Source organism: Phyllobates terribilis, unplaced genomic scaffold, assembly GCF_046119375.1.
Source record: "Phyllobates terribilis strain yellow unplaced genomic scaffold, ASM4611937v1 Scaffold_1__5_contigs__length_1240528914, whole genome shotgun sequence".
NCBI classification, from domain to species: domain Eukaryota; kingdom Metazoa; phylum Chordata; class Amphibia; order Anura; family Dendrobatidae; genus Phyllobates; species Phyllobates terribilis.
This window is the reverse complement of record NW_027362761.1, coordinates 749,823,930-749,847,890: the sequence shown is the minus strand read 5'-3', so window position 1 is coordinate 749,847,890 and position 23,961 is coordinate 749,823,930. Positions and strand designations below refer to the sequence as shown.

The 23,961-nt window shown below is 41.7% G+C and overlaps 1 protein-coding gene across 2 annotated transcripts in view; it reads right to left on the bottom strand.

The window, feature by feature from the left end:
* PDE4C (phosphodiesterase 4C) overlaps window positions 1-23,961 on the bottom strand; it is a 1,152,428-nt gene that overhangs the window by 370,543 nt on the left and 757,924 nt on the right. The window contains exon 1 of one of the 2 annotated variants that reach the window (XM_073636873.1): window positions 19,400-20,459. The exons of the other annotated variant lie outside the window; for it this stretch is intronic. Coding sequence (XP_073492974.1) covers window positions 19,400-19,602 — 203 coding nt within the window. The 5' untranslated portion in view covers window positions 19,603-20,459. Of the gene's footprint in view, window positions 1-19,399; window positions 20,460-23,961 lie in introns of those variants that run through there. 2 annotated transcript variants of the gene reach the window in all.

Sequence of the window (23,961 nt, the reverse complement as noted above, 5' to 3'; positions counted from 1 at the left end):
CCCTCAGGGTAATACAGTTCCATTTATCTTCAGCCTAGGTGACGTATTGCGATACAGGGCCGTGATTTTGGCTATAAAAGGGTCCCCTAGACCCCTACCCCAAGCTTTTTAAGAGAATCATATATGGCGTGCCAGGAGACTCTATGGAATGCTTTCTCAGCATCCAACGAGAGTATCTAATTACAAATTTTTAACTGCATCTAGCCCAGGAAATACTTTGTGCCTAGTAGCAGTGTCTGCTAGTCAGCGGATTATCCCGGCTGTTAAGCAAGCTACACCACCTGTAGTTTTGACACTTAATGTTTTCAAAGGAAATGCTTCGGGACCACGGGATACTCAGTGAAGAGCATCAGGAGGCACCCCAAGGCATAGGGGCTGGAACTGGCAGTAGGATGCCTTGCGGTGGACAGCCGAGCTCGATCCTTATAAAAGCTTTTTAACTGCAGCAGCTTTAGTGGACGCTACTGGAGCTGGAATTACGCGGCTGCTGGCATGAGACTTGCCCTCCAATAGATCCTTGTAAATGGATTTAAAGTGTATTCATTCAAATTAGAGAGACAATTTAAATTAAAAAGCTTAGAGCTGCCTCCACCACAGGGGGGCTCGCTCGACCCACCAGCGGACAGGCACCAGTATTGGGAGAGGGGGGCTGGCTGTCAGGGTTCACCGCGGCTCTGGCACAAACACGGCGACACCTAGGTGGCACGGGCAGGAGCGGACTGAACGTGTCGGCTTCTCACTTTTTGGATTTTAGAAGGGCATGACATGCCTATATCTGTGTCTTCCCCTCCTTTTACTCCTCCACCTCTTTTCTTTTCGCATGACTATATGTACTTGTCACTTTTCCATGTGTTAGTTGTGTCTTCAGAGCAGTTTGTCAGCTTTTGGACACCTTTGAAGGTGTTTTCTATGTGTTTCTATGTGTTTTTGTTTGCCTGCCATTGGTTTTAACGGTGTTCGAAGGTGTTCGACGAGCAGTTCGAGGAACAGTTCGGCGAACACACGGGTGTTCGACGAACCGAACTCGAACACTACGGGGGTGGCTCAACACTACTCAAGAGGAAACCACAAGTAAGAAGAGTACGTATGTTAGACTGGTGTAAAGTTTGGAGTGGATTACTTGGATATGTTCAGATAATTTGTCATTTCCCCAGAACATATTTAATGTGTTTGAAAAACAACAGAGAGGACCTCTGTAATGTATTCTCAGGGCTTGTTCACATGACCATATTTTTGGTACAAGTTCTGTCAGTGAAAAAAAAGGCATCCCCCATCCTTAGGAAATTCTCAGCATCTCAGATTGTCTTCCATGATGGAAGCCTTCAGATGCAATCTGAAACCCATCTCTTCAGGAAAGCCTACAACCTGCAATAAACCCACTGCCACCTCACTATCACCGGACCTGTTCTAAACCCCCAAACCTACTGTCTCCTTCTCTAAAACCTTATACATTATATTGTAGATTGTAAGCCTGCGAGGGAAGGGTCCTCTCCCAGGTGTACCAGTTATGTCACTGTTAGGGTATGTGCCCACGTTCGAGAGCCGCTGCAGGTTTGATGCTGTGCATTATGCAGCGTCAAAACGGCAGCGTCCATGTTACAGCATAGTGGATGGGATTTCTAGAAATTCCATGTCCACTATGCGTCTCCGTGCACCTGTGGATCACCCGTGGAAACTGACACGCGGCAGTCCGCATGTGGACTTTCCCCATAGACTTGCATCAATGAGGAAAGTCCGCATGTGAAAAAAAAAACATTGCGGCCACTCATTTGCATAATGAGGGCGGAAGTGGTGAGGCTGTTCTGCAGTGTCAGGGCCGCAGCGGCTCATGATCGTGGGCACATACCCTTAGGGTTCAATCACACTGTCATATTTTTGGTCTGAGCACTATTCATAAAAAGCGGACTAATATTATTCAATTGGACAGTGCAAAAAAATGATTTTTTTTCACTGCGTATGAAAAAAATAGCAGCATGCGCTAGTAGTCTCCCCATCGGTCATCACTGTTAAAGTAGTGGACAACCTCTTTAGATGCCATATCAATATTGACCCCTGCATCTAAGATGTGTCACAGACGGCGCGGGTTCCTTTGTCAGCCTATCAGCGCCCCTAGTACACTAAATGGAGAGGGAGCGATGTTTTCTTGTGACAGCCGAGGAACTGACAAAGGACCCCCAGATCTGCCCATGACATCCTCCTATTAGTCAAATAAATAAACTATGATCACCCCCAACAATAATTATTTTTTTATGTAGTTCATTATACATATTTGGTGCAATCGCTGTAATGCATAGAAACAACGTTTTATTTTTACCACACAGAAAACAGTGGAAAAACTTCTGCACAAAAGATAGTGGTGGAATTTAATAAAATGTAAAACGTCTGGCTATTGGGATGCAGCTGAGCAAACACTACTTATTTTCATAAAACATATTTTTTTCCCCCAAAAAGGCTTATTTCTCTGCCCTCTTTCTGAAAGTCCACACCCCATTGTTGAATATGTTGTGCTTAGAACGTGACTAAAACACGTAATAAATGAGGACCAAAGCATGAAAGACAGCTTTTTGGCACAAATTAAGCCAGATTTCACGTAGCTTTAGTAAATCTTTCACATTGTTCATGTAGGACCGAGGCCCTCAACCTATGACTGTAGGAGGTACTTGCATTGCCCTGCTTTTAATAGGTGGAGCTCAAGACATATTTATCAAATTATTTTAATTAGTACAAGTAAAGATAATAAACTTTGTTAATATCTTATTAGATAAAAATGTCCCTTTCCCCGCTTATTATTAACTTCTTCTCACCTGCACTGATCATTTATTTGAAAAAAACAAACAAAAACAAACTGCTCCAATCTGTCTACAGATCTGTCTTCAGATCTGCAAAAAAGCAAAAAAATAGGGCCTGTACACCTTTTAGTATTGAATTAATTTACAGGTGCACAAAAACGTTATACAAATATATACATACACTACGCGTCAGCACACAGCGATTAATGAGTAAATGAGCTCCAATATTGTTATACATGTTAGTCATAGTCGCAGTGTGCTGAAGCATAGTGTGTGCATTTGATTATATATTGGCCACATAATGTATGTAGACAGGTGTACATTTTTTTAATACTAAAGATGCGCGGGCCCTATTTTTTTGTAGTATATAATGTAGGGTGAAGGCGGGGTGAGGGGGTGTATTCCCCTAGGACTCAGCATTTCTATTCACCCATCTTTCTTAAGTAAGGTTTTAATTATGCCTGGTTTGCTTTCACTTCACCAATTCAGATGGGACTTGGCGTGGCACATGGGAAGGTGATACATTAGTGATAGGGACCATTCATATTAAAGGTATACCTTGATATGGTTGGATGTTTTTGTACCTTTTTGATAAAACAATGTTAACTACATACCGTATTTTTCGGACTATAAGACCGTTGCGCCCACACAACGGACCATAAAACACACCCCAAGTTTAAAGGAGGAAAATAGGAAAAAAAATATTTTTAACCTGACATCAGGCTCAGGCATGTCAGAGGGTCACAGGTGCTTCTTACAGTCCGAATATAGCTTACCAGGGGGGCGGTGGTGGAGCAGGGTCACAGGAGGCAGGAACAGGCTCACATTTGCGTAATTTGACTGCAGGAATGAGGTGATGCTGTGGGCCCTGGGTTAGGAGGATGGGGTGTCCTGGTGGTGTAAGGCAGGAGGGGAGTCCCCACTGCGCACATTGATTTCCCAGCTGTCTGCAGAAAACTGGCACCGTAGGCGGCGCATGTGCAGATTGAGATCTTGGCTTGTCACTGAGCCGAGATCTAAATCTGCGCATGCGTCGACAACCGGCGCCATTTTCCTGAAACCCACCGCGGGGTCAATGTGCACAGCTGGGACTCCACTCCTGCCTTGCACCACCGGGACAACTCCTCCTCCTAACCCAGGACCCGCAGCATCGTCCCACTCCTGCCACCGCCGACTTCCTACAGCAGTGACCCTGCTTCTGCCTCCTGTGATCCCACTCCACAGCCCTGCCCCTATAAGCTACAATCGGACTGTAAGACTCACCCCCATTTTCCTTTCAAATTTGAGGGAAGAAGTGCGTCTTATAGTCCGAAAAATACGGTACCTTACTTTTTTAATGTGTATAGTGATAATGGAGTTCATGTATTCATTAGTGTCTGTCTTCAGATCTATCTACTGTCTATAACAGTCTATACAGAGGGGAAGGGAGAAAAACTGAAGGGAGACAGGAGCAGAAAGAGACAAAGAAAAACTTCTGAGAGTTTTATGTGCAGAGGGAAACACTGCTAAAAACTGCAGAGTACAGGTCATGTCATGGTCAGAAATAGCTATTCCCCATGTAACACACACAACAGCTGATCTAGAAAAGTCACCTGAAAGCGCAGTGAAACTTTAACAATGTAGGACTTCTAGCTTGTAGACATTGACCACAAGCCGTTTATTATGCACACCTTTCTGCTGAAGGAGCTATTCAAGACATGAGAGATGTATATCTCCCAATAGGTCAGAATCTTGTCATGAAGGTCTCAACTTTGTCTTATACTTGCCAACTTGCAAATCACTTTAACTCCTTCCATAGCATATGCTGAGAAACTTCATCTAAATACTGCACATTCCTACATCTACAGTGTTAAGACCCCGCACGTGGTGAAAATCTATAAAACTGAATGTGGGAGCGAGAGGCTCATGCTCTCATTTTCTTGCCACGCAACATAAACATATATAGGCACACTGTTTTAAACAGACAATAGCGCCATCTTGTTCTGCATCTTCACATCCATTACACGACAGAAGGGCTGTTTATAGCAGCTGCCAGAGGTAGGATTACATCACTCACAAAGCTAAACATTCTCCCGACACTTTCTAAACAGAGGTGCCCAGGAATACGCACTCCTCTGCGTTGGTTCCAACATGGCCCCATGTGATTGTTAACGTCGCCCCATACAAAGCCTTGTTAATAAACTGGCAGGATGTAAAATCCTCCCTCCCTTCTCTGCCTTGTCACAGGCAGGAATGTACGGCCCATTTAAAGGATTGGTGTACAATGTCCTGAGAATCACAATTGGCAGAGAAATTGTTCTGGGCAGGTGCTCTCTAGAAATAGGATGGGCGCTACGTGTTTATCAATTCGGCCATCCAGAAATACATGTGAATGGTACAAGTGACTATAAGCTGATGTCAGCCATGTGCCTAGACTTCATTCACATAAAGGAGGAATGTTTTTCCACTGATTGCTGCAATGAACAAGATGGTTAATGAAAATCGTAAGCAGTTCCTGTATATCGCAGAAAGCAACACAACGAACATCTTGCCAAGGTGTCATATTTTGAAGTCTGTGTAAGTTATTCTACTGTATTGCATTTACAGGAAAACAAAGAATATTTTCTATTAATATTTCAATTAATTTCAGTGTGATTTTTCTCATAGAAAATGGCATCAATTGATATGAGTTAGCCATTGTCACATCTCCTCCATGACCTGCTCCTGTAATGTCTGCTCCTGTCACCAGCATATTCATTCTGCAGTACAGGCAGCACTGGTGATGGGGGAGACCAGAAACTATGGGCGGTGCAGGCTTCACCCAGCCACTGAGACTAGGGTGGCAGGGACCTGTAGGGCAGTCCGGTCTGACAGTATGGGTGCGTGTGCTGTCCAGCTAGAGTAATCAGCTTTGACCAATAGCAAAACACCACACCCTACTAATACTCCCAGCTTACTGCTGGGAGCTGCCAGATGTAGCAAACCAAAAAAGGGGGCAGATCCAGCATTGTAAAGTATTGCACTTTATTAAACTTCCATAAAGTCAGTAACAGGAACAATGTGTCAATAAAAGAGTCCCCACAGAGAAATACAGTGGGGAAAATAAGTATTTGATACACTGCCGATTTTGCAAGTTTTCCCACCTACAAAGAATAGAGAGGTCTGTAATTTTTATCGTAGGTACCCTTCAACTGTGAAAGACAGAATCTTAAAAAAAATCCAGAAAATCACATTGTATGATTTTTAAATAAATAAATTGCATCTTATTGCATGAAATAAGTATTTGATCACCTACCAACCAGCAAGAATGCTGTCTCTCACAGACCTGTTAGTTTTTCTTTAAGAAGCCCTCCTACTCTGCACTCATTACCTGTATAAAAGACACCTGTTTGAACTCATTACCTGTATAAAAGACACCTGTCCGCATACTCAATCACACTCCAACCTCTCCACCATGGCCAAGATCAAAGAGCTGTCTAAGGACTCCAGGGACAAAATTGCACAAGGCTGGGATGGGCTATAGGACAATAAGCAAGCAGCTTGGTGAGAAGGCAACAACTGTTGGCACAATTATTAGATGATGGAAGAAACACAAGATGACTGTCAATCTTCCTCGGCCTGAGGCTCCATGCAGGATCTCGCCTCGTGGGGTAAGGATGATTCTGATAAAGGACAGGAATCAGCCCAGAACTACATGGGAAGACCTGATCCTGAAGAGAGCTGGGACCACAGTCTCAAACATTACCGTTAGTAACACACTACGTTGTCATGGATTAAAATCCTACAGGGCACACAAGGTCCCCTTGCTCACGCCAGCACATGTCCAGGCCCGTTTGAAGTTTGCCATTGACCATCTGGATGATCCAGAAGAGGCATGGGAGAAGGTCATGTGGTCAGTAGTGTTGAGCCACCCCCGCGTGGGAGAATTCTCCTGCTTGAGCGCTGAGAATTTTCCCACGCTGTCAGTGACGTGCATGAGGTGAGCCGAGTTCATTGGGCATGAGCTCACCTCATGCACGTCACTGACAGCATGGGAAAATTCTCCTGCACTCACCGCATGCGCAGGAGAATTTTCCCACGCTGTCAGTGACGTGCATGAGGTGAGCTGAGTTCATTGGACATGACCTCGGCTCATCTTTATGCCGTCACAGCCAGACACTGAGAAGCGCAAGCATGCCTGCGCTTCTCAGTGTGTGCGGCATGGCAAGCTGGATGGCAGCTTTCGGCTGCGATCCAGCCTGTCATGTGAATGTAGCAGAGCTGAAGCTGTCGTGGGAACCATGGAAAGGTAAGCATGATGTAGCTTTATTATTTTACTTTTATTGCAGGAGATCGTTGGCTTCAGCTGGAATGGGCGTGATGGTAAGTATGGTTTAATTTAGAACAATAAAGAATTGTGTGTTTATTTCAATTAAAGGACTTTATTCTGGGTGTTTGTGTTTTTTTTTTAACTTTGACTATGGGGTTAGTAATGGGGGTGTCTTATAGACGCCTCTCCATTACTAACCTGGGCTTGATGTCAGCTGGCATTATAAGCTGACATCAACCCCAGCCCTATTACCCCACAGCCACCGCTACAGGGCAGTGGGCAGAGCGAGGCTAAGTGCCAGAATTGGCGCATCCTATGGATGCACCATTTCTGGGGCGGCTGACGGCTGGTGTTTCTAGCCTGGGAGGGGGCCAATAATCATGGCACCCTTCCTGGGCTATTAATAGCCCCCAGCTGTCTGCCTAGCCTTTGCTAGCTATTAAAATAGGGGGGACCCCACGTCATTTTTTTGGGGTCCCCCATTTTAATAGCTAGTAAAGGCTAGGTATTCAGCTGGGGGCTGATATTAGTAGCCTGGGACGCTCCGTGGGTATTACCCCCTTCCCAGGCTTCAAACATCTGCCCCAGCTGTCTGCTTAACCTCCGATAGAGACTAAAATTACGGGGAACCCCACGCCAATTTTTTTTTAAATAAATCCTTTATTTTAACACTAAATGACAAGTACAGTAATCAACACTATCACTGTACTTCTTATATATGTGACTGACATGTTTCTATCTATCTAATCTATGTGTGATGCTCTATTCTTTCTGTTATAAATTGTCGGGTACCGATGCTGAATTGCCGGGCGGCTTTTTTAAAGAGATGGTGCATGAAAACACTAATATTTTTTAAATAAATCCTTTAACACTAAATGACAAGTACAGTAACCAACACTGTCACTGTACTTCATATATGTGACTGACATGTTTCTATCTATCTAATCTATGTGTGATACTCTATTCTTTCGGTTCTAAATTGTCGGGTACCGGTGTATGCCGCTGCTGAATTGCCGGCTTTTCATGTTTCACTGTGAGCACTGTTCCCATCGATTTGGGCAACCACTGTAATGCCACAACCACCATGGCTGTGGCATTACAGTGAGTGGCAGACAATCCCTGCATGATTGGTGCTCTAAATAGCACCAGACATCCAGGACACGCTTTTGGTGCACGAACAGTTATCGAACATAACCTCGAACAGCCGAATTTTTTGCAAATCGTTCGCGTTCGTCGAACGACTCGAACATTGCCCAAAACAGCTTGAATTTGAGATTGGCGAACAGTTCTAGTCGAACACCGCTCATTTCTAGTGGTCAGATGAGATCAAAATAGAACTTTTGGTATCAACTCCACTTGCCGTGTTTGGAGGAAGAAGAAGGATGAGTACAACCCCAAGAACACCATCCCAACCGTGAAGCATGGTGGGGGAAACATACTTTGGGGGTGGTTTTCTGCAAATTGGACAGGACGACTGCACCGTAAGGGAGGATGGATGGGGTCATGTATCTCAAGATTTCGGCTAACAGCCTCTTTCCCTCAGTAAGACCATTGAAGATGGGTCGTGGCTGGGTCTTCCAGCATGACAATTATCCGAAACACACAGCCAGGGCAACTAAGGAGTGGCTCTGTAAGAAGAAGCATTTCAAGGCCCTGGAGTGGCCTAGTCAGTCTCCAGACCTGAACCCAATAGAAAATCTTTGGAGGGAGCTGAAACGCAATGTTGCCCAGTGACAGCCCCGAAACCGGAAAGATCTGGAGAAGATCTGTATGGAGGAGTGGGCCAAAATCCATGCTGCAGTGTGTGCAAACTTGGTCAAGAACTACAGGAAACGTCTGATCTCTGTAATTGCAAACAAAGCTTTCCCCCGACTACACTTCCGTCTTCTAAGTTTGTAACTTGACTGCCCTTCTGGTTCTGAACCAGCTACCTGACTACCTAATCAGCCAGCAGCCTTTGTGTAAGTGCAGGGCTTAAAGGGTGAAGGCCAGGGAAACTCCTTGGATCTTTTAAATAGAGTGGCTCGCGCTAAACCTGTCTGTAGCAGCCACTTGTAGAGCTGGCAGAGCCCCATTTTAGCCATGTTCCACTAAGAAGCTTTCTTTTTTTGATGGTTACAATAATGTTGTTTGTAACACATTAATACATGGTATAAAAAGGGAAGCCTGAAGTCAACAGAGCAAATCACATCTATGGCCTTCTTCTTTACTCCATTATGCTTTTCATTTTCATCAGTTGAGAACGGATTCATTTATGATGTAAATGTGACGTACATGCGACTATAACCTTATATACCTTTACATAACATTTTTACATTATAAACTGTAACTGATCTGTTGTTTGTAAATGATTACTACATTTGTGCCTACAGGATTTTTCAATATAATTCTGGCTCTAGGCCAGTATGCACTGTATAAACAGTTTAGTCTCCTGTGACACATGAGATTGAAGCTTATTTCCCTAGCAGACTACACTGGCTGCTTCCATTGTTATTAGGTATCATGTCTGTAAAATAACATATATAGTCTATTTCAAGCCAAGATAAAGCAACTGGATGGGCATTTTGGAAAACTTGGTATAGGGCCAAGATATGAATTTTAATCTTAATATTATTGGGACTCATCAGTCCAAAACTAATCTCCTTTCCAAATCAATTAGACCCTAGTACTCATAAGAATGCAATCCGTAAAATGTATGTTAATGTAATTGCATAAGAATTGTAAAGGTCATTGTCATTGTAGCACTTTTGAAACAGAAAAAAATAATATTTAACTGTTAAAATAGAGGGTACGATTTAAAAGGGAAAATTATCTGTTGATGATAAAACAAATGAACTCAAAGGAACTTTTACTTGTATTTCTCATCATGGATTTATCATCATGAAATACTTACTGATTTTGCTTGTTTATGCTTTTAATTATTTCTGTTTAGTTAATACATAAACATAAGAAGGAACTCACAGTCATATTTGTTTCCTTAGTAAGACAGACAAGGATGTTTTGAGGTACACATGAGAAATATACATATAACTGCTTAAATAGAGTCTGTCAGCCCAAACTGACAGTATAAACTAAGCACACAGCCTTATAGGGGGGTTAGCCCTTCCAAAAACGGCATCGTTGTGTTCTAATCACTGCCTCTTTTCCACAGAATCTAAAGCTTAAATCATCTGCAGATGCAAGATTAGAACACTAAGGCTATGTTCACACATGTTGGGTTTTTTCAGCGTCACAAATCTGCAGCAAAACCCAACTCTGGCAGGAAATCAACTGCATCAAAAACTCAGGTTTTGCTGTGTTTTTTCAGCGTTTTTTTCACTGTCCTTTTGTCTCTTTATGCATGTACATAAAGTTCAATGAAAAAAAATAATCTCATTCTGGTTTTGGCATAGTGGGTGAGGCGAATTGTTCAGTAACAGCTTAGACACTGGCAATGCAATGAATTTGTATGACACTATTTACTTTCACACTATGGGGTCAGCCATTCAGTTGCACATGCATTGTTCAATTTCACACCTCACTCTGCCACAGGTATTGTACAATCTCACATGTAGCTCAGCTAATGTTAACATTACATCACTAATTTAATTAAACTCTCCTAATACAAACAACCATCTCAGTGACCAAGATGGTAAAATCACAAAAATAAATTACTTCCAATGGGTGAAAAACGCTGAAAAAATGCTGAAAGAAGTGATATGCTCTATTTTCCAAAAACCCAACCAAGGCACAAAATACGCAACAACAAAAAAAAACAAGATGTGTGAACAGAGAATTTTGGTTTCTCTTAGACTTTGCTGGTACTGCAAAACGCAGCTGAAAATTTGCATACAAATCTGCAGCAAAAAACGCTGAAAAACACAACATGTGTGAACTTAGCCCTAAGGGTGTTGTGATTTTAATAGATGCTGTATCACAGAGACTACTACAGTGTGCTGCATTATCCAGCATTAATTGTTTTCACAGTGTCACATGATCGTTTCTCATACTGTACTATTAATACTGCTAAAAAAAGAATGTTTTATAAAATTAAGTCAAACAATGAATGATTTAAAGGGTATTCTGGACTACAAAATTAAGGCATACCCTTAAGATTAGGCCATTAATATCAAATTGGTAACAGGTCTGAATCCAGATACCCCTGCCGATTAACTGAAGACATTTTTAAAAAAAAAAAAACACATAAAATATTGAAAATATAAATATAATAATAAATATTTAACAAAAATCAATATACAATATATTTAATATATTTAGACTATCAAACACATTTTTAGCTATAAAACATGTTTCTAAAAAGTGTGTGCGTCTTGAAGTCAGCAGTTAATTTCTTTAGTAATTGAGCAGAGTGCTCAAAAAGCTTGATTCTGCATCACTGGGAGATAAATGTGGCTGCACAGTTCTCTCTCTCCCTGTCACACACTGATCTATCTGGTAAGTGCAGTGTAGGAAAGGAAACTACAGTGGCTTGCGAAAGTATTCATCCCCTTGGCATTTTTTTCACATTTTGCTACTGAACAAGATGGAATTTGACTACAACTATGAACATTTGTTTTTATTGTGAAGCAAACAACAAATAGGAGAAAATAACTGAAAACTTCAGTGTGCATAACTATTCACCCCCTACAGTCAGTACTTTGTAGAGCCTCCTTTTGTGACAATTACAGCTACAAGTCGCATTGGATAAGTCTTTATGAGCCATCCATATCTTGCCACTGGAATTTTTGCCCATTTCTCAAGGCAAAACTGTTTCAGCGCCTTCAAATTAGATGATTTCCTCTGGTGATGTTATGATCTGCAACAAGTACTAAGGAAAGATAGGGGAAAGCTGTCCCTACAGTAAGACTAAGCTGAATCCCTACGATGTAGTGGGCTGCCTGTTCCTAGTGAACAGACCCGCCTTAGTCCTCGGCTAGTCTGAACGAAGACCTATAGAATTAAGGAAGGGGTCCCTAAAAGAACTAAGGACTGGGACAAAAATGGGACATCTCCTAAACAGAGAAGTTGTTGCAGAATACAAAAAGAGAAACTGACAAAAATGTACTAGAGGTCCCAGAGGACCAAGCGAACTGACAGAGAAAGGCACCGAAGCACCAGGCTAGAGAAACAGTCAAACACTGAAGTCCAGCACGGCCAAGCAGGAATATAAAGGCAGATGGTCACGTGACCGCAAAACACAAGATGGAAAAAACAAACAGGAGGGTTCTAACAGTGCCCCCTCTTTTATGAGGATCCTCCAGATCCTCCAGGCCCAGGCCTATCCGGAAACCTCCTGTGGAAAGCTTTAACAAGCCTAGGAGCAGAGACATCACCCGTCCTTACCCAGGAGTTGTCTTCGGGACCGAAACCCTTCCAGGAGACAAGATACTGTAATCTCCCTCTATGCCATCTAGAATTCAAGATACGAGAAATTTCATATTCGCCGTCTTCCACCACAGGAGGAACTTTGACAGTGGCGTCCTTTTTTTTAACAAAGAAGAATCCAACTGCCACCGGCGACTTAGAAGGTCTAATGTGACCAGCAGCCAGGCTAGTCTGTATGTACTCCTCCAAGGCCTTTCTTTCAGGGATAGTCAGATTAAACCAGCGACTTTTGGGAAGAGTAGCACCCGGAACAAACTCAATGGCGCAATCATAATCTCTATGAGGAGGTAAAACTTGCGACTCCTCCTCCGAAAAAACCCTCCAAAAATCTTGAATAGGTACCGGTAATTCCCCTTTTTTCACAGCCGCAATGCGACCATTACAACATTTATCATAGCACTTCGGACTCCAAGACTTAATCACATTAGTAGACCAGTCCAATAAAGGATTGTGCAGTTTTAACCAAGGCAATCCTAGAACAACTGGAGAGAGTAAATTATCTAAAACAACCAAGTCCAAAATTTCTTGGTGAACTCCATTGATAGTGAGAGGAAATGCAGCAGTCTTGCGAGTAATACATTTCAAAGGAGTGTTATCAATTGCAATCACAGAAATTGGTGATGACAAAGGTTTGGATTTCAATTTAAGGTTTTCCAAAAACCCTTTATCAATCACATTAAGTGTTGAACCACAATCCACAAATACCTGAAATTCAATCAAATCTCCCTGCAGAGTAGTAATCCCAGAAAGAAATACTCCTGCAGAGCGTAAACAAGCTATACGGGCGTAACTGACCTTTTTTTTTTCTTTACTTAAACGACGCTCACAATACTTAATCAAATGGTCAGCTTTACCACAATAAAGACACAATCCCTCGTTAACCTCCGGTCTCTTTCCTGAGAGCAGAGTGACATCCCCCCAACCTCCATCGGTTCTCCGCCGTCAGAGCAGATTTTCTGGGGACTAGGACCTGACATTACAGGAGTCTTTACCTCATTGAGCCTGCACCTCAGTCTCCTGTCTATACGAACAGCTAACTGCATAGCTTCCTGCAGAGTCTCAGGTGCAGGGAATGCAATTAGCAAATCCTTAACCCTTTCACTCAGACCAGCAAGAAATAAACATCTCAGCGGAGGATTATTCCACTTAACTTCTGAAGCCCATCTCCTGAAGTGTGTGCAATAATTCTCAACATCATCTGACCCCTGATTCAAACGTCTAAGCGCTGATTCAGCAGATGAGACTCGATCAGGATCATCATATAATAGCCCCATAGCAGAAAAAAATTCTTCAACAGACCTTAAACAAGGATCATTAGGCTGGAGAGAAAAGGCCAACCCCTGTGGTATCTTTTAGCTGAGATTAATCTGTGCTACAGTAAATTTATCATTTAAACATGAGCCATGTATGAGGGAGTCGCAGTCGGTGACACGGAAATTGACGAGTCAGATTTGGAGTTGGAGGTTTGGCTTACCGACTCCACAGCCCTGAATAATACAATTTAATTTTTAAATTATTGCACCTAGAGTGCCCCTCTTTTAGTTTTCCCACATTTTTTAAGTTTAGCTGCTGTTTTTTGCATATTTTTATGTTCCTCACCATGAAGTATGAATAACATGTTCATTTTATTATATACATTACAATTGTAGAGATAACATACATGTGTACTTTGTTAAAACTTTTACAAAATAAAACCATTTTAATAAACTTTTTGAACTATTATTCCTTATAAAAGACTTTACTATCCAATTTGCTGATTGTTTATATATTGCTTTAGTAAACTCATATTAGATCAGCTATCTCTCTTGCCTCACACAAACATTTATGCTCAATCTGAATGAGAGTGCACTTATTCTCATTAGTGGCTCAGTAGGTAGCATAGTTTCCCTGCAGAATCGTGATCAGGGCTCAAACCAAGGGTTCTGACCATGTCCTCTCAGTGTAAGAACCAATGGGGACACCCACTGTAGACAATTCCTGAAGAATATGTTGGTGGTAAATATGCAAGTGTAGTAAATAAATAAATAGGAAAAAGGGAGATGGCATCTGATGGTGGATTATTTACCTTGCTAAAAAGGGATATGATAATTGGCATCCAACTTCCCTATACTTAACTTTCCTGACACCTGCCAAAGCGGTAGATTATGGAAAGTCACAAACACTTTAAAGAACCACTTCAGCGTTTTTTTTATTGCACCGGTGGAGTGGTGCTTTAAAGGGGTTGTCCAGTACTTTAGATTACCCCCCAAATGTATCCCCCCCGGGCCCCTAAGGATTTTTGTAATTAGCTTACGTTGCAGATACTGCCTGTGAGCAGCTCTATCAGTGGCCGCTCACAAGCATCACGTGACCGGGGGTCTCTGTCTTCCTGGTTCTACGGAGGATGCCAGGTTTTGGGCGGGGTTACCCCCCCGCATCACACCCGACATCCACCGCGCACTCTGCCTCTCCCCATTCATTGGGAAAGCGCACGGTGGATGCTGGGTGTGACGTGGGGGGTAACCCCACCCACAACCCAGCAGCCACCACGGGGACCTCAGCGCTGAGTCACGCCTCACTTGTCGTGACGTCAGCGCGGGGTCACGTGATGCCTGTGAGCGGCCAAGGATAGCACCGCTCACAGACAGAAAAAGCAACGTAAGGTATTTGCAAAAATCCTTAGGGGCCCCAGGGGGATACATTGGGGGGGTAATATAAAGTACTGGACAACTTCTTTAAATGTAATTCCCCTGCACCCTGTCTCATACTCACCTGGCATCAGTCTCTTGGGATTAGTGACATGCCGGTCGCTCCAGTGTTTCATAGAGCGGTGCGGAGGTGACTTTTTAATACACCTCTATGAGAGCCTCATTCTGGCCTCATTGTAGCTCTCATAGACTTGCATTGAGAGGAGAGCTTGTGACGTAGCTTCTAACTTCCGGCCACTCAGATGCTGTGCTCACAAGATGGCGGCACGGGACCGGAGCCTTGCTGAAAAAAGGGTGAAGACACCAGAGGATGAGTATATGACCGGAGCAGGGACTTACATTTAAAGCGCCACTCCAGTGACTGGAGTGGTGCTTTAAATTGGCCAGTCCCATAGAAATCAGCAGGTTCTTTAACATGTCTGGCCAACTTTAGGATAATGCAGATCATACTTATCACGGGGCAGTGCCATCTGTAAGACGTTTGATGTGTATATAGACAAATTTGTGCAATTAAGGGGTTTTATATGCTGCCTCTCCACTTCTGCGCAAGCTTATCTCAAAGACAACAATACAAGACAGATTCATTGCAAGCTGAAAAAAGATACATTGGAATGTTAGTACAATTATTTCCTTTTCTGATAAAGAATTCATCCAAACAAAACACATTACAAAATTTAATATAGTCATTTTATGTAACACTATTAACACTGCCAAATGTAATCATCAAAATGCCTTTTGTTAGGTTACAAATCCCTTGCTATATAATAAACTAATTACTCTTTGGCATGGAAAAATATTTGAGTAAAGCAAAACATCTGATCCTTGGCATTAGAAAGTTGACTTGTATTTCATATTCCCTGTGTTTACTGAGCTATCAGCGATGCCTGAGCAGTAATACCTAAGTAAACAGGGAGGTGAGCTATATATCTCAGCTGGCAGGCCTCTGTTAGGGAAACCCTTTGTTTGCCTAAGAATTGCAACGTAAGCTAGAAACCTTTCCTAACACCAGGCAGCAACAAACGACAGCACCGCAATTTGTCAACAGAGATATGAAGCCATTTGGCAGAAGAAACCTGACAGGCGAGCTCGTTGTTCTATTACGCTCATGCTAGATGTGATTCAGTGAATGTAATACGGAATAATAAAATTCACGGTTTACTGACCACATTGTCACTGATGTTACATACATGTTGGGAATTAGCAGATAACATAAGGTTTAGAGTTAATTTTTTTTTTATCATGAAGCAATAGTATGCGCGAAAATAAAAAAAACTTTGCAATATAGCAGATAAATCTCCTTCTTTTTCCTACTGGACTGATCATTCATTCTCAAAATTCTCAATTCACAGCCAAAATCTGTATTCAGTGAATTTAGATGTTCCAATTATCAAGATAGGAGATGACAGTTGGTGCTTATAAGATTCTATGGAGGAGGAGGTAGAGGCAGACACACACATTCCGTTGCAAATTCTCATCAAATTACAATTACATTTTTAGGAGAAAATAAAAAAGGAAAGATGACGTAATTTAATATATCAGGTTGCCTTCAGCCTTAAAAACTATGAAACTATAAATAGAATCAATCTTTCCCAAATTTTCTCCCTTCTCTCAGCAACAAATGCCTGATGATGTGTTGTCCCCTCTGGGAGATCCCATAACAACCACATCAGTTGAAGTTATTGAGGTGTTATGGTACAAAACCAGTTCTGCAGCCATGACTTGAGGGAACGGTGTGCTGGGATTCATGCTTTCCCAGAAAGTGTTCGAGTTTACTGTAAATAGCTCAGTTCTATGCGACTTCTTGTATAATCATTTCTAACACCATCCATAATGGAGAACATCACTAGTGTTAAGTGTGAGACTTTCCCCCTTGTTTAGATACTGCGCCTCCATGCAATAAAACAAATACAATAAAACATTTGGGTGGAGGCTGTCAAAACTATTCCAAGGGAAATGTGGAGATAACTCATGATAACTAAATAGCTTGCTGCTTTCTCAGTCAGTTTATGCCTGAGAAGTGCAATGTGATTGGTTGCCATGAGGAGCTATTGCACTTCCTTTGATACATCTTCAACACATGTGCATACAGAAGTGGGAACCTTTCGATACACATTGGTTCTACCAAGCCAGTCCCCTGCTCTCATGCTGTCCATACAATAAGGAGAGGAGACAGTTTTAAAGATCACCTGTCAGCAGGTTTGTGCTTAGTAAACCATACACACTGTCAGGTGGGCGCCTTTACACTGAGTAAAATGATACCTTGGTTGATGAAATCCGTCCTGTGGTTCTTTTATAATCTATGATAATCTTTATTTTCATTCCTGAGATTATGATATGCTCGTGCCTCGGGGCGGCCTTTGGGGAGGGGCTTTATCTTGTGCTTTACTTATGTATTCATATGTATAGCATATGTCACCCCAAACATACTTTAAGAAGCACCCAAAATGTATGGAAACAAAGCGCTGGAGAGTTCTGAATTGGCCAGCAGTGGGTCCGGATCTAAATCCCATTGAACACCTGTGGATCTTAAAATTGATGTTGGGAGAAGGCACCCTTCAAATATGAGAGACCTGGAGCAGTTTACAAAAGAAGAGTGGTCCAACATTCCAGTTCAGAGGTGTAAGAAGCTTGTTGATGGTTATAGGAAGCAATTGATTGCAGTTATTTATTCCAAAGGGTGTGCAACCAAATATTAAGTTGAGGGTGCCAACAATTTTGTTCGGCCCATTTCTGGGGTTTAGTGTGAAATTATGTCCAATTTGCCTTTTTTCGTGTTGCTCCAATACACATACAGGAAATAAACATGTATATAACAAAAGATATACAATTTCAATAATTTTCTTGGAGAAATACTTCATTTTCTGTAAATTGTATTAATAATGGAATCATTTCTATGGTCTACAGTGTAATTATAGATGGTTTCTTGTCCTTGTCCAGGTGGTAGCTTCTTCATGAAACAACAATTACCATTGCTCAGGTCAAACCCATAGTTAAATTACATAAATAGTGGCTACAGATAATCATAAAGAGAATTTACCCTGCCCTAAACTAATACAAATATCCAATGCCTGTATTTCAAGAAGATTTCTGGGATGTCTAGCAGAGTCATTGTTAGGCCAGGTTCACCAACCATATAAAAAATAGTTAGTTTCATCCAGAAAATTCGGACAATGTTTTTCTTTTTTGTCACCCGTCTGCAATTTTTTACAGCAGATATTAATAATTTACAAGAACATTTACAGTTTTCTGTTACAGAATTGCAATTTATCCGTAAAAAACAGATGCTATAATATGGCTTTGTATGACATCTGATTTTTTTTGCATAGACTTGAATGGGGGAGTTTCATCGGATGCACAGAAAAAACAGTCAGTGGAGAAAAAAATCGCTCTTCTGCACTGCACCATTGAATGTCATTGGTCGTGTGCTGTCCGTGTGTAGTACATTTTTTTACGGACAGCACTCAGACCGAAAATATGGTTGTGTGAACGAGCCCTTAAGTAGACAGTGTGCAGGTGCAAACATTAGAGAGGCTGCAGTGCTCGCACCCTTGCCTTTGCCCCTCAACACAGATAGTAAGTAGGGTCCCAGAGAGTTGGACCTTTATGGTCTGATCTTGATGGCTTACCCTAAGAATAGGCCATTAATATTGTGATCACAGAAAACCCTCCTAGGTTATATTTAGTGCATGGATAAGCCTAGTTTCCACAAGATATTCCCAGCACGAGCAAGTTTTTCTATATTAAGTAACACCCAATATTGCTGTACTAAACCATGTATGACTTTGAGTTGCTAAACATTTGAACACGGCACGTCTACTCCAAAGTATATGACGGAAATAAGATGTAGATAAATAGAGTAATAAATTAGGTATAAAATAACAATAGCGGCCGTACATTTCACAAGATAATATAAACTATAATACATAACCTAGGTGTCTACTGTAACCCGCAATTACACCTTTCCCAACTCTGATGATGAAGCTGCCTAAACTGGGACTGGGAACATGAGCATTGGTTTCTAGAAGTAATATAGGGTCATCAAACACATTACAGTACATCAGATGTAATGTTCTCAGCAGTTTTAGCAGATTCGGCCAGTAACTGTCACTGTGCTTATCATTACTCAACCAAACGCACTCTTACTAAAAACACCCAACCCTTTCCAGTGATAATGCCCTGCAATCACATGGGAAGTGTGAGGTCAATCATAGGACAAATACCCTTTGTAACAGTGAAAAGCTTGCTTAAGTCTATATGGACAGCGTATTTACCAGGGTGCATGTGCAACGGTAAATCTTCTCTGCATTCGATTATTCCGGCTCATGAGAAGTTTGCGGAGAAGAAGCGGTGAATTACGTGGCGAATTACGTGGAGAGCTGAGAGGCGAACTCCGGGGAGAACTCCTGGGGGACCCATGAGGAGATATGTGAATGGCACTTCTCTGGGGAGAACCACTTCTTGGTGGCACCTGCATTTTTGTGTTCTTATACAGGTGAGATATAAGAGGTGCTGGCTTTGAAGTCCAGTAGTTGAGTTTTGGGCTATTTTGAGGTGATCGATCAGACAAAGATCACAGTGGAATACTGTCGAGCTTGCAGCCTGTTCTGTAGTCTCCGTACGCATACATCAGTGGTTATATCCTAAGACAGTTTCAAAGCAAGATTAAACAAGCAATAATGAAAGGTTGTGTATATATCCCATGAAGCGTTTTTGTAGATCCGCGCTAGTACCAGAGATCAATCTCAAGTTTCTTTGCTTCTACCAAAGTCAGACTTTTGTAGGTCCTGGGTGCAAACTTCAACAGTTGGATTTTTCTTATCAGGGGAAGCTGAGCAAAACTTCTAGGGGTAGCACTGGTCTTGAAATCAAGAAGTGATACGTTTTTCAGCCTCTTTAAGCTTTGAGACACGACTAGAGTGTCAGCTCTTCAGTGGAAAAGTCAAAGTACATGTTGTCCAGACTCGCTGCACTCTTCCACTCCAGCTCACAGACAGCTATAAGTATAGAGAACGGATCCTGTTGCACTTTGTTTATCCACGCTGTCTCCAGCAGTCTCAGCCAACTCTACGTCAGTCACCCAGCTCTCTTCCTTCCTCATAAACCATGGCTGAGACTGGCAGGGTTTAGGAAAGCCCACAGAGGTTATCAGGCTTTGTAGGAAGTTCACAGGATATAGAAGTTTGTATCTGTCTAACATCATAAAGTGCAGCAGGATGTGTAGAATTAAGGATGTATCTAATGGACTTGATGTATTTCTATGAACATATATTTATAATTCATTTTAGATGATTTCTCTCTCTCTTTCTCAATATATAGAAGGCACTCGCAGTCAGGTTAAAATGTAAACTCTTATGAAACGTCCTGTTGTTAGTAATTGGAGACGAGCGCCCCTCCCTATTTCATCATAATTTGGCAGGTTTCTAACAGCAATCAATATTCAAGGTGTATTCATTCCAAGCATTAATATAATAATAAATCAGAAAGAAAATATTTATTAAAAGAGAATCTCCTTACATACTATTCTTACAGAATAATACAAGAAAAATACTAGTGGGCTGGCGTACAGTACAGACCAAAAGTTTGGACACACCTTCTCATTTTAAAGATTTTTCTGTATTTTCATGACTTTGAAAATTGTACATTCACACTGAAGACATCAAAACTATGAACTAACACATGTGGAATTATGTACTTAACAAAAAAGTGTGAAACAACAGCCAGAGATGCAGATGTGTTATGTGCAGCATGAGACGGGGCATTATCATGCATGAAATGATCTCGATGGTCCAGATGGATGGAGTGGAGGATGGTTGGTTGATGGACACCCCATGCAAACACGGCTACGGGGCTAACAAGGAGGAGGTGGAGTAATGTTTTGGGCTGGAATCATGGGGAGAGAGATTATCGTCCCTTTTAGGATCCCTGAAGGGGTAAAGATGAACTCCATAATGTATGTTGAGTTTCTCAAACAGCACTTCCTTCCATGGTTCAAGAAGAAGAACAGTGCATTCCGCAGGAAGATCATTTTCATGCATGATAATGCCCCGTCTCATGCTGCACATAACACATCTGCATCTCTGGCTGCTATGGGCATAAAAGGGGACAAACTTATGGTGTGGCACCCATGCTCCCCTGACCTCAACCCCATTGAGAACCTCTGGAGCATCATCAAAAGGAGTGTCTATGATGGCAGGAGGCAGTTCACATCTAAGCAACAGCTCTGGGAGGGTATTCTGTCCTCATGCAAAACAATTGAAGCAGAAACCATCCAAAACCTGACAAATTCAATGGACGGGAGAGTTCAGAAGCTCCTTTCGAAGAAGCGGTCCTATGTGCAAATGTAACATCACCTAGAATAAAGTTTTGAGTTGAAAACTGTTTGATTTCAGTTTGTAATAACCTGCTAATGCTTATAATTTCAAAAATTACCATTTTTTTGATCTTTATTAAAATGAAAAGGTTGAAAACTCTGCTGTGCATAATAATTTGGAACATGCATTTTGAGTGCAGTTTGAGTTTTTTAATTTTTTAAAAATATACTGTTATCATAGGCAGTTTGTACAAAAACCTTTCAATTGTACTCTAATAGTTATTTGACTGGAAAATTACAATGACTGCAATTCAGGTAATTTTGGAAAATCTGAGAAAATATTATTTGCATAATAATTTGGAACACAGTGTATACACACAGTTTGGACATACCTTCTCATTTAAAGATTTTTCTGTATTTTCATGACTTTGAAAATTATACATTCACACTGAAGGCATCAAAACTATGAATTAACACATGTGGAATTATGTACTTAACAAAAAAGTGTGAAACAACTGAAAATATGTCTTATATTCTAGGTTCTTCAAAGTAGCCACCTTTTGCTTTGATGACTGCTTTGTACACAGCTGATAGTCCTACTGAATAGACTGTTAGAATTTGTATTATGGCAAGAAAAAAGCAGCTAAGTAAAGAAAAACGAGTGGCCATCATTACTTTAAGAAATGAAGGTCAGTCAGTCCGAAAAATTGGGCAAACTTTGAAAGTGTCCCCAAGTGCAGTTGCAAAAACCATCAAGCGCTACAAAGAAACTGGCTCACATGAGGACCGCCCCAGGAAAGGAAGACCAAGAGTCACCTCTGCTTCTGAGGATAAGTTTATCCGAGTCACCAGCCTCAGAAATCGCAGGTTAACAGCAGCTCAGATTAGAGACCAGGTCAATGCCACACAGAGTTCTAGCAGCAGACACATCTTTTCAACAACTGTTAAGAGGAGACTTTGTGCAGCAGGCCTTCATGGTAAAATAGCTGCTAGGAAACCACTGCTAAGGACAGGCAACAAGCAGAAGAGACTTGTTTAGGCTAAAGAACACAAGGAATGGACATTAGACCAGTGGAAATCTGTGCTTTGGTCTGATGAGTCCAAATTTGAGATCTTTGGTTCCAACCACTGTGTCTTTGTGCGACGCAGAAAAGGTGAATGGATGGACTCTACATGCCTGGTTCCCACCGTGAAGCATGGAGGAGGAGGTGTGATTGTGTGGGGGTGCTTTGCTGGTGACACTGTTGGGGATTTATTCAAAATTGAAGGCATACTGAACCAGCATGGCTACCACAGCATCTTGCAGCGGCATGCTATTCCATCCGGTTTGCGTTTAGTTGGACCATCATTTATTTTTCAACAGGACAATGACCCCAAACACACCTCCAGGCTGTGTAAGGGCTATTTGACCAAGAAGGAGAGTGATGGGGTGCTACGCCAGATGACCTGGCCTCCACAGTCACCAGACCTGAACCCAATCGAGATGGTTTGGGGTGAGCTGGACCGCAGAGTGAAGGCAAAAGGGCCAACAAGTGCTAAGCATCTCTGGGAACTCCTTCAAGATTGTTGGAAGACCATTTCCGGTGACTACCTCTTGAAGCTCATCAAGAGAATGCCAAGAGTGTGCAAAACAGTCATCAAAGCAAAAGGTGGCTACTTTGAAGAGCCTAGAATATAAGACATATTTTCAGTTGTTTCACACTTTTTTGTTAAGTATATAATTCCACATGTGTTAATTCATAGTTTTGATGCCTTCAGTGTGAATGTACAATTTTCATAGTCATGAAAATACAGAAAAATCTTTAACTGAGAAGGTGTGTCCAAACTTTTGGTCTGTACTGTACACATACACACACATATATTGTAAAAGTTGTCAGAAGATGGTTAGTCATCAGCCCTTTTGCTAAGCTCACTTTTCAGAGAGTTATAAGGTTAAAAAGTCATCAAATGTGCCAAAACATCCTCCACAAAATCTAGTGACTTTTACATCAGAACACCTGCACCGTGAACTTATAAATTTCTCCAAATATATCTTATCTTTACTTTAAAATGAGCAGTCTAATAATGAAATAATACATTTCTTTCATCTCATGCAAATTTCCTTTTTTTTCCTCAGTTGGAATAATCAAATTTATGATGTATCCAGCGATGGTGGATCCAAATGTTCAGCAAAGCACTCTGGAGTTCTCTAGTAGAAAGGCAGCAAAAGGATTCTTCCTACAATGCATGCAACAAAAAAAATCAAAGCACTAAAAAGGATTTTCACAAAGCCAGTGAACACATCAGATGAACATTCTAAAAAGAGAATCATAATGGGGCACGCTAATTAAGAGCAGCACGGTTGCTGAGTGGTTAGCACTGTTTTTGTGCAGCGCTGGGGTCCTGTGTTAAAATCTCATCTGCAAGGAGTTTGTGTGGGTTTCCTCCGGGTTCTCCGTTTCCTCCCACACTTCAAAGACATACTGATCAGGAATACAGATTGTGAGCCCCAATGGGGACAGTGATTATTATGTGGATTTAAAT